The following is a 12,500-nucleotide window of genomic DNA, read 5'->3' as shown; positions in this document are numbered from 1 at the left end:
TTTAGAGGCATAAGACTGGTGTATAAAATCTAACTTTAAACTTATGAATGCAGTAAGTAATAGTAGTCTAATCCAAAAATTTGATCAATAGTACTATATTAACGAATATTTCTAAAATGCTTTATTTACTATGTAAAAAGGTACTTAAATGTGCAGTAAAAGAAGGGCTTTCCTTGCTCTTATTTTATATCATAACTGGTGAAAATGATTTGCCTTTAAATGCTGTAAATCAAGTACGACTGATTTTTTAAGCTCTGTACTGTATAACAAAATTTGACGATGAAACAAATTTCAGCACCAAGGCAATGCAGTAATTTTAAGATTATAAAAGGTAAATACTTCAAAGATTATAAAAAGTAAATACTTCAGACTATAAAAAATAAAAACTAATGTAGAAACTAGCAAAAATTCCCACCACAAAAACTACCCACCTTAATCACTCAAAAATATATGACAAGTTGGACATGCATAGCAAATAATCACCAAATTAGGAAGAGGAAATAAAAATAAACTACTGTATTTCCAAGCAAAAATATTAAATAACATACATAATATTTCATACCAGCACAGTAGCGTTATAACATGATGCAAAAACCAGAGTTATTTATTATACTGCAAATCTGGGGTTGCAAGAATTCAGGCAAATAATCAAATGCTCATTCACAGAAAATACAGGGGACATTAAACATTTTCATAATGTTAGAGACGTTTTATACACAGAACACACAGTACATTAAGATTAATTACTGTACTGTACTTGCATGATGAAACTGCTATGAACTCACGCATTGCAAAAACTCAAAAATAAAAAATCTGAGTTGTTACACAGGTACAATGAGTAAACTGATACCACTGAAGGATTTTAATGTGTAAGACTAGTGTATAAAATTTAACAGTAAACTTATGAATGCATAAAAACTCAAAAATAAAAAATCTGAGTTGTTACACAGGTACATTGAGTAAACTAATACCACTGAAGGATTTTAATGTGTAAGACCAGTGTATAAAATTTAACAGTAAACTTATGAATGCATTAAGTAATAGCAGTCTAACAAAAAATTAGATCCAATGTTAATTTTTTTTAGCACACATCAAAAAGTCTAGGTATGTTTGGAAGCAATGTTAAAGATAAACCCACACCAGCTTGACCTTTGCATCTGGTCTTCAACAATTAAAAAAACCAGAGCTTCTCCAAACATGGATGATAGCCATGGCTGATTAGAAGAGAAAGTTATAAGGGATGACAACAGACACTGGAGAGCGAAAATCAGGCCAGACATAGGACATGTAGGTGATTGTGAGACATGACAATAATCAAGGGACATTGGAGGTGGTGGTGGTAGTACTTACAGGAAAACTGAATCCGCTTTCAGTTGATAAACCACGTTTTAATGGTATCTGGAGGGATCAAGGGATATGAAAACAAAAGGCATAACATGGAAGCTTATGAAAAACACAGTGAACTGTATAACGTAACTAAAGGCAAGATGTCAATACAGCATTGCAATTTCATGCCACAACCATACAGTGTGAATCCTTAGGTTTAACAAAATTACTTGCAGCCCAAAGTCTACAGTCAACAGTCAATGTGTTGGGTTGTAATGTATTTGACAGAACAAAATATAACACTTTTGTGTTAATCTGTTCATTTAGAAATTTCCCACAACTTCAATTTTATTTCAATTGAAATCCAACTGCCTGATATCTTGAGCTGACAACCACTAATGTAATTATGGCATATAATTCTATTAGATAATAAAGGTGATAAAGGCCCAGTGCATAAAGAGCCTATTCATAAAGGCGTCATAAAATTTTTTCTATACATTTAAAAGATGAGATATATTTTTGTACATGTACTACAGTACTTTCTCTTGGTTTTTCATTGCAATATGCATTACAAATACAGCAAGCCATCAATTGCAGTGCTAATTTTTCATTAACTATTACTTCTAAACCATTTTACTTAATCATACTTCCACAATGATTATATTTTTCAGTCTAATCATGTTGCTCTTGTTTAATTCTGTCATTCAAATTTTTCTGGAGCACATGAACTTGGAATTAAACTTCAGTTAAGCTGATAATTCATTTGTGTAACATTATCATTTGAAAAAAAAAAAAAGAATGAATACAGACATTAAATAAATGTTTAAGATCTTGAAAATTTAATTAAGGGCTGTCTTGTGTTTTCAAACTTTTTGCCATGAATTAGGATAGAAGGGTTAATCTATCTTTCATTTATATCTCTCTCCAATGGATAAATCATGCATCAGCTGAACATAAAAAGTCTGTGTCACAAAGTCATACATGTTAAAGTCAACAAGATGAATTCAGAACACTAAAGCCAGTACAGTAATGAAGAAGTCAGGCTAAATGGAAATTATGAATTTGGATGCACTGTACATTACATAAACAGATAAGCTGATAAGACAAAAACCCATTCAAATCAGAAATGCTGTTTATCACATCATGAATGCATCATCTGTACACATATGTAATATTTTAACATAACAAAAACATGCTATGCTATTGGACAGCATTATGATATTCGAAAAACTATTCATACAAAGTTTCAGAAGACAAGATGAATCATATACAATGCCAAATCTAAAAATATGAAAGTAATATCAGTATATGAAGCTGTAGGAGCTGTGATGAAGGAATAGGGTTACTAATTAAATTCTAAACATATAAAAGAAAATTTAAGAAACACTCTAAGCACTACATACAAAAGTAAACTAGGGAACTTACGCATGTATAAATGTGTAGGATGTCTGCCATGCCTTAATTTAGCATGTTAACAAACTATCTCTTAATCTAACTTTTATTACTTTGCATTTGTTTAGTTTACATTGCTTCTTACATTTGCACTGTTTACTTGCCTAACTAAATAAATTTTGCAGCGTTTCAACGCCTCAGCATTTGTGTAAGTGCCTCTGAAGCTCAATAGCACTGTGTTTTAGTTTTGTCTTGTTTGCCTGTCCTGGAAAACTGATCTAATTTCTACCACCAAAGTCAACAGATACACAGCCCAAGGTATTAAATTCAGCTGACTTATGATGACCGAATTTATTTGTGGCAAAATGGTTGCGAAACTTGATACAAGTACTTTTAGATATTCAAATAACACCTTTAGCTATTTTCTGGATTCAAATAACACCATTCAGCACTTATGGAATTTTAGAAATAAGTGCTGAATGGACTTTTTCACCGGAACTTTCCCAGAAATAGATTTTTCCTTTATCAAAATCCTTTTTTACCATCAGGAACTGTAGTTCCTACTGAAATATCCAATTTCACAGTTTTGCAATAATGCATACAAGCGGTAATTCTAAAGTAAAAGCATAAAGAAGAAAGTCTAGGAGTTAGATGTGTTGTTGTTATCAAAAGATGTGTAGCGTTCAGCTCAGAACTATTATGTAGAAGGTGTCAACTGATGGAATAAAGTTCCAACCGGTCTTATTAGCATACAGGACAAAAACCTTTCTGGAATCTAAAATTGAGCAGGTGGCACTTAGGAGCATGAGTATAATAATATGTTACAATATGTCTTTCATGAAGATTAGATGTGCAGTTATCAAATCAGAAATGTGGGAAAATCAGAACAACAAAATGCCTAACGGCAATTTGATAATTTACGGAACAGCAGTCATTGAACTTTAAAATGAGTGACTTCTATATTGTATCATTGAAACTGAGTAATAAATAATAGTTCTAATTCTATACTGATGTACAGTAGTTCAATATCTGTTGTACAGCCACAGTGAGGTTTCTTAACAGGATGTAAATACAGAAAATATTATTATTATTGTTAAACAATTTTATCTGACAACTGAACCAATGTTCTTAACATTCATATGGCTGGCCCTAAGGGCATGTTCTTCAAAAATGTATTAAATCTCATTTAATAGATTACAATGCCTCAAAAATTTAACAGAAGAATATATTTAAAATGTTTAAGATTCTCACAACTAAAGTTTCCACTTTCTTTCCATACGATAGGACAAAGCATAGCAATATATATGACTGCTTTGTTAATAACTTCATAACACTGACTGGTTTACTAATTTTTACATGCAATAAGCAAAACATAATAGCTATGATTTTCTGACTGCTTCAGTTATCTCCTAAGATTGGTGGTAAAATTAGATCAAGGTATGGACATGCAAAATGTAAATGTATAGAGCAATGAATGATAATCCAGAAGTGCAATCCTTACTCTACTGGAATAACGTATCAATTCGGAAAGAGTTTACCATTGTCTGTGCAGATTTTATTTGCTCCAGTCCCGGAGACTATGTATCCTAACAAAAGTTTGTTACATTTAGAAAGGCTTTACTTACTGTAGTAAAATACTAATAAACTATATTAAGCACTGCACTGAAGCTGGGTTGCATTAAATGAAATTAAAATGTGCAGAATAACTAATTTTTTTTCCATGCAAATCACTCGCAAAATAAAAACCAGTACTTAATCAACCCTCTTCACCAGCATCAATTATTACTTACATGGCTGATGCCACCCATGGCAGAAGTAGTTGCAATGCTAACCGAATCTGTTTCAACCTCCAGCCATGTATTCTGACTACGGCTTTTACTACGCTCAGCGGCCTGTAATGCAAATGGATGTTTTACTCTCAGGTTTGCTTTTGCTTGTTAAAGAAGAAATTTCCAATTTAAGATACTTGCAATTAATAATATAATATCCACTTAACTGGTAAAATAATTCTTCTGCAAGATTGCCTTTTAACTGTATCACATTTGAAGTAACAGTTAACGATGGCATGGTAAAGTAAATTCATTCCATAATTTAAACTAAGCTTACAACAGAGCAAAAAAAAAAAAATACCAACTCTAATACAACTCTAAGTTTAATTTTATTCTTATAGTACACAGAATTGCAAGTATGAAATTGGATTATGCACATATCATAAGTTGATAAATACTTCAAGTGGAATTGGGAGTGTTATAAAATGCTTGAATTTTTTCTAGCGCAAAGGATTTCCTCAATTATTTTTATAATAATTAGTGCAGTAATTGTTACATATACTTACTTGCTGAGCTTGTTTTACTTTCCGAAGTCCTGAATTTTGTAGATAAAATGGTAAGTGAACAATATTTCGTAGATAGTCATGGCCACTAATAGAAGATTCATTGAAAACACGATGAACATGAAGTTCTATAGCCTGTAAATTGAAACATTTTCAAGTTGAGAATAATATCAATTATTTATATTATATATATATATATATATATATATATATATATATATATATATATATATATATATATATATATATATATATATATATATATATATATACACATACATATATTAGTACAGAAATACATTAAGCAGTACATTTGTGTACTTGCTTGCATATAAATATTACACAATACTGTATTGTTTTCAAATCATGTACAGCAAATATAATCCAAATATTTTCCAACAGAAGTACTTAAGAATACTACTGTATATATGAAATGAATAGACTGAATAATTACAGTTTGTTCATACAAACTATATCATATTCACTATATAAAAAGAATCTTGAATTACTTTAAATATTTAACACATCAATAACACTTTTCAACATTAACTGCTTTAGCCAACAACTTTCAAATATTGGATGCATAAAATTATCTTTTGAACTAGTCGTGAGTATTTTAAGAGCTTATGCTAAATTTTGGCTCAACGTCAAACTGCTTCTTTAGGCAACCATTTCAGACTACAAACAAAGATCATGGGGCCAAAAAGCCAACAACAAAGAATGTAATCTGGCTAAAAAAAGGGGGGGGGGTTCTCTCTCGGAAAGCTAACCCGAAAGAAGTAAAGATTAACAGATTTCTATCCCACCATAACACAAGGCATGATGCTGTATATGCTACAGTTTCAACAAGAGCTTTAAAAAAGAGCTATTCGATTCACTAGACCAGACTAAACAACTGGTACGAGATGTAGCCTATTTAGTTACTAATTTTAACAGTGTTAACTTGTTAGCTTTATGTATAACCTTATATAGAAATACAAGCTGAAAAGCTAATACATAAAAAAATTTTCTACTCTTAAAGACTAAGTATCAACTTGCTAACAATGTTCCAGTTGCTGAGGTGATTACGATATGTCAAAATGCAATAAAATGATGAAAGTACACTCATGCGAAGACAATCATTACTGTAATTTTATATGTAAAATTACAAAATAAAATTTGGGATTCTAGCTAAGAAGTACTAGAGTTAGAAAAAAGCTGTCTCATGCACAGTTAAACTAACTTCCTGAAGTTATTCATAACCTACAAACAATTATATTTCAACATGAAGATGGCGTGTTTCATATAAAATATCCCCTGTATTTTTTGGAGAGCAACCAAATTTAATGGCGTACAACAATGAAATTCAATTTTAATAAGCCTTTATACATGACGGTTTTGTTCCTTGTGCATTTTTAAAGAATTTTTTCAGTTTTTTACAACAAAAATATGACTTTGGTTTACGGAATTGAATATTTTTTTTTTTACAATAGCTTGTTCGGTTCATAAGGTTAAACACTGAATACAAATTCCAGCAAAGGGCTAAACCTGGCCCAAATTATAATGTAGTGCAGAATTCAAACAATGATGATTAAATCAACAACCTTGTCTATCAGTCTTTAGTACTTCAAGTAATTAAAACCTCACACAATGCATCATCTCTAGTAACTGTAGAAATCATTTGACATAGACTTGGAAGGGCAGCATACAAGAGCATCTGCAACAAGTCAGCATACAAGAGCATCTGCAACAAGTCTAATAAATTCAGTTTTTATTGAGATGTGAAGAGGCCCTCTAAGAAAGCTGTCAAGTCATTGTAGTTACATGTGTTGGGCAAAATCCCCTACTTCAAAGACTCCTAAGACAAAATTCAGACTAGAAGAAAACCCACCAAAGACAAAACCCAATTTCTAACAAATCATGATTAAACTGTAATTTACATTTCTTTAAGATCTTGATGTCGATATTTCTCCGACATAAAAATTATCAAAACAATAATAACCTCCTGATTTATCTTTTAAAACAATAACGCAAGCCTCATTAAGTGCTAGGGTTTATTCAAATTTCATTTCACAGCTTCAGCTTGCAGTATCTGTTTCTTGGAAAATTCTCCAAGGTCTTCTCTCATTCAGTCTGCATAAAAATTCTTCAAATGCTATTGATGGGCTTTTGGTGGGTAGGTCTTGCCCTTGCTAAAATGTGACTGTTATATTGTCTTTCTTCTTCTTCCTGTGACTTCATTTTTTATCAGCCTTAGATAACCCTCTAGGTGGTTCACTAAAGTGATAGAATATATTGTTAATTGGACACATTGTGCACACAATGGATGGTCACTGGTGGGTCATATCTATTTGTACTGCCTTTCTCTCTGGAAGTGACTTCTCCACCACCAACTTACACTGTATGGGTAGTAAAAAGTATTATATTCAATACAGGGAGTCTAAACACTGTAACCTGTCCAACCATGAGGGATCTTAAGTGATAAATCCTTCAATAGTAAGACAGGCTGCCTGAAAACTGGTACAGTAGTCATTTACCAGAGTGCAAAGGGTTCTCTTATTACTCCTCTTTCTTTGGAGATAGGCTACTCTGAACAAGGGCCAAGGCCATAATGAACAGGAGCTAAAACAACAAAATCTCATATCCAAGAAATTACGACAAACCAAAGTGTAAGGATTTAAGAACACGGGGAAGGAGATGAAAAAGCCCCAGCCAAAAATGGCAAACCAAAGAGGTAATTTATTCAAGAGGACTGTGCGGCAGCATAAAAACAGTGTATATAGTTACGGGTTAGTCAAGAAAGATCTGGAAACTGTTATCTACGACTGATGATTTAATCATCACTGTCTGGAGTCTATAGCACATCTTCATGGTGACATCTTTAGGCCCGCAGATGGGGTTTTCTATTAAAGAAATAGTTACAAATCAGAACGGACCATTAAGTGCCAAAATGACTATATCCACATGCTTAGCAAATACATTATATAAACTTCAAAGTATGGTACTTATTGTTAATGCAATTCGTACAAAACGCATGTAGAAATACGGAGAGCATCAATGATAGTGAAGCGTGTATTATGTATGTAGGTACACCATTTGTATTTTCTTTAGGATGTAACAAACAGCTTACATACCTTAGTTTAAAAAGGTGAATAAAAGCATAAACCTGTAATACAGTATCCACTTCTCATGAACCCTACAATGGCATATAAAAAACCAAGTTTTTTCTTGTTTTACAATCTAAAACCTTTGGAGGAACTCCAAAACAAACAAATTAGCACACTAACTAATATACTGATATTAGTATGTAATAAATAACATCACAAGGAATTTCACACTAAATAGTAGATTCCATTAACATTTTACCAAAACTAAACTACTGTGAAAACACTGTATAGGAAGGGACAAATGTACATGGATACTGTGTGCTGAGCTGTTAGCAGTTGGTAATGTGCTTCTTACGTTACAATTTTAATACATCAATAGTAGTGATGCTTTTGGCACCTTTACAAAATAATTCTGATTGCCTTTTTTGTATACATTCATTCAATGATTCACACCTCAACACTCTACACCTATTGCATTGCAATAAACAACGGGATGTTAGGCAGTCTTTTTAATTATCAAAAATTAAAATACTGTATATTTCTATCATTTTATCTGGAAATAGTTACATGAAATTTATCACTTGTTAATTCTTATAATCTATGAATATTTTCCAAATTAATGTAGTTGGGTAACAGAAATCATTATAGTATACAAGATCTCCGAGTTCATATAACCTTAACTTCTTTGATATTAATATCTATTCTTTAAAACAGAAAAATATTCGGTCGTACTTTACGTCATGCATTCGGCATGTCAGACATCATCCGAAATATACCCTGACAACATCCAAGGTCATTTAGTCAATCAGCCACAAAAAATGACCTACAGCATGTGATAAAGGAAGGAAGGAACTAATGTTATGAAGAATAATGAGCTCATTTTCCCTGTCTCGAAGCATAATTTCTTTACTAATATGCAACTTCATTCATACTTTTAACACAATGTCTTTACCAGTTATGTAAGTTTTATACCCAAGAAGTCGCCAAACTACGCAGATACATAAAAAATTTCATTACTTCTAATCAGTATGCAAAAGTGAATTACAGACAACATTCTAACATTTTGGGTTACCTAGTACCAACACTCAAGCAGTGCATGTCCAAATGCTTCATGATTCCTGACCATACCATCACTACTGCTACTACTACTACTACTACAACTACGAGTGCTCTGCTATGAAAAGGTCATTCAAAGACAAAAGGGAAAAGTACTGGTCAACTACATTAACTAAATCATTGCTATGAATACAACAATTTTAAAAATCATTTATTAGTTTCAATACCATGAACCTGTGGTCCCTCTGAGCCCGCTGTTGCCTTGAGGCTACCACTGCCTAGAGGTAGCAGTTAGTGATAAATGGCATTTCATTACTCTTATTCTTATTGCAATGGTAGCTGTAATCTTGAGAACATGTTAAATATTATTCTAATTCTTACTGCTAAAGGTAGATGTCATCTTAAGAACGTTTTATCATATTTGTTTACACGAAATAATGTATTAATTCATTAAACTTCAGTGAGCAAATGGATATGGTTTTTCTTTCAGCTGGTTTCAACTCCAAAGTTAAAAATAAGAAAAAGGTACCCAAGAATATCTGGTAAATTATTAGATGTAGCTTTTGTCTGATTTTTACCTCAAATTTTTGTAAAGGTGTTTCTGTCACCAATATGATGACATATAATTTCAACAGGAAAATAGAGAGATCTAGACAAGATGGTTTCATAATCTAGCATACTGTTCAAACAGATTTTCTAGTTTGTTCGAGTTTACACTCGAGTTGATCTGGACTTTCAGCAGACAATAATATTACAGTACGTTTGTACTTCCTTCTATTAATTTACCAGAACAATACTCATGTTTGTGTTTCTTCCAGATGACTTAAAATTTCATAGAATTACATTCTTTTTAAATGGGTCCTTAATCAGGTACCAGCATCTTGTGAAATATATTTGTGTTGAAAGCACAGTCAACAGTCTCAGTATTATGTTGATATTTACATATTTCATTTCAAAATCTGGGAGCAAGGTCTTGTGGCAAAGGATTGCAGAGAACATAAAACACACTATGGACTGCTGAGCCCATTCATTGGTTTGACAGTTCTCAGCAATGGAAGCCATCTGTCTACTAACTGGACTTCAGGTTACATAAGGTGAGTTTTGCATATCAAGGTTTTGCAGCTGTTTCGACGCCTGATAAAATTAATCATCTTACAGGTATGAAAATGTTGTTGCAAATAGTAACAAAGTCTTCATTACCATAAGCAGTGTTGTTAGTACAATCATAAGATGCACACCATTCTACTTTGCTTATCAAAGTACTGTATCAGTAAGCCTTGTACTGTTTACCATTTGAGTCTCGTGTAGTTGTTAAAAAGTACAACAAAAGTAATGTAAAAACTTTTAAATCTTCCCATACTTTATGATGGCACAATAAAAACACAAAGTGCTGTACAATAAATATGAAATTTGGGTGTGAAAAAATTACCGAAACAACTTCTGTAAGTAAGGCAATTTTTCTTACATTACCTGTCTACTGTAGTTTTAAAGGTTCATCATAAATAAAAATCTATGCCCATAAACTACTGTATGGTAAAAAGGACTTGGCTTATTGAAATTTTATACAAAGCACATGCAATTAATTCTATGTATTATTATTAGGCATATGTGCTTTCTGTCGTACATATTCTCCAAATCTGTGTGTCACTATTGAAACTGAACAATTCATTTGCAATTTTTTTTATTTCCCAAAATTCAAAAATTATAATTTTCAAGACTTCCTTGCTTTGCACGTTATTCAAGAAGCTCGTGCACTGACAGTGCTCTCTAAAATGGATTTTATTTATAATTTTAATACAGTACTCAAAAACAGAATGGAAAGATCATTATAGAAAGAAAGGAATCTGAAACATACAGATCTGGTGTGCACTTTAATGTTACATTTATTAATAGGCAAAACTGCATTTGGTGAAGAAAGGACTTTCTATCATCAACTTAAATTAATGTACTGATAGTGACATCAGATGTTTATAACTCATCAAAAATTGCTTAATACAATGCATCTTTAGATCAAGGCATGTAAACTACACTTTACTACTTACTTTGGTGATGATATGTGGGTCAATTGCTAGGAGAATGATGAATGGCGCCGACGAGTCTGTGAAAAGTGTGTGTACAGCATCAAGAACCGAGAGTACCTTTTCTTGTTCGCAGCTGTCCAAACCATCAACCACTACAACTAAACGTGTCTGTTGCATTGTAAAAGCATCTAGACACTTCACCTGAAAAGATTCCAAGATTATAAATTTTCAATATTGTATTGGTAGACACTCTTGGTTTTAAATAAAATTACGTCTTAGTTAACCAAAATGAAATTTAATACATGGTGGAAATAAGGCAAGTTAAATTTACTACTAGTCAATGCTTCAAATTACGCATATTACAAATAAAGAAACACAGTACACAAAATCAAGATCATAAAGTATTACTGGAAACCCCACCATAATGAAAACTAGCACATAAAGTTCTACTAATTAAATTTTGGAGTAAAAATAAAGATACCGATCTAGACCAAGCCAGTCACATCTATGATACAAAGAACTGCCAGATCAGTTTACCGTCCTATCACTCACCATCTCGACCATAAGGTTGACCTCAGCTTTAAGAGTTTGTAAGTAACCCTCAGCTTTGATGGTATCCAGTTTTGAAACGGCACGAAGGAGATGTCTTCGATGAGAAAAGATAAGAGAACCAAACATTCTTGCTAGTGTGTGAAGGTTAGCCACAACTACCATAGCAACCAAAACACCAAGAGTGATTAACAATGGATTCATCAAATGCCCATGGAATGGTCGTCTGTGGAAGAGTATTAAAACACAAAAATATAGTATTTCTTTTATATCACTAACACTTCCCTAACATGTTGCTTTTCAGTATGCAGTGTAAAAAACAGATACTCTTTAAAAGAAAACGACCGGAAGTTCAGTACTCACGTATCAACATAATCGTCTTCCTCTACAGATTCACCACTAGCATTCTCGTCTTCTGCAGTCATATCTGCATCATTATTAGAGGGCACGGTCATTGTAGGAGGTTCCTCATCCAATGGTGTCTCCGCATGAAAACCATAAATCCCAGCTATAACGAAGACTGTGACCAGGCAGACTAGTGTTACAAAGAAGATGACAATGTAGGGCATACAGCACAGCCTTCGATACTTCCATGGAGCAGATGTCCCCTCTGTGCAAGACCAAGAATTGTTAATAAGAAGCACAGCAGATACTGAGGATCAGACACTATGTTTTTTTCCCCTGAGTCAGAATATATGAGTTCATTTATATTGAGTTCATTGTATCTTAACTGAACTT

General features: G+C 32.6%; 1 protein-coding gene across 19 annotated transcripts in view; it reads right to left on the bottom strand.

Moving 5' to 3' along the window:
• The window catches only part of Arms (Ankyrin repeat-rich membrane spanning), a 761,760-nt gene that overhangs the window by 96,843 nt on the left and 652,417 nt on the right, over window positions 1-12,500 (bottom strand). For 13 of the 19 annotated variants that reach the window (XR_010853062.1, XM_067103940.1, XM_067103937.1 and 10 more), the window contains 5 exons: window positions 12,126-12,372; window positions 11,766-11,988; window positions 11,235-11,414; window positions 5,054-5,185; window positions 4,509-4,610 (listed from right to left, as the gene is read on the bottom strand). Coding sequence is in view for 18 of the 19 variants with exons in the window: in XM_067103940.1 (XP_066960041.1) it covers window positions 4,509-4,610; window positions 5,054-5,185; window positions 11,235-11,414; window positions 11,766-11,988; window positions 12,126-12,372 (884 nt within the window). In the remaining variant the exon portion in view is untranslated. Of the gene's footprint in view, window positions 1-4,508; window positions 4,611-5,053; window positions 5,186-9,419; window positions 9,471-11,234; window positions 11,415-11,765; window positions 11,989-12,125; window positions 12,373-12,500 lie in introns of all 19 variants that reach the window. The other 6 variants (XM_067103923.1, XM_067103925.1, XM_067103929.1 and 3 more) reach the window with 1 other exon arrangement.

This window comes from Macrobrachium rosenbergii, chromosome 5, assembly GCF_040412425.1.
Source record: "Macrobrachium rosenbergii isolate ZJJX-2024 chromosome 5, ASM4041242v1, whole genome shotgun sequence".
In the NCBI taxonomy this organism is placed as follows: domain Eukaryota; kingdom Metazoa; phylum Arthropoda; class Malacostraca; order Decapoda; family Palaemonidae; genus Macrobrachium; species Macrobrachium rosenbergii.
This window is presented reverse-complemented; position numbering and strand designations above follow the sequence as displayed.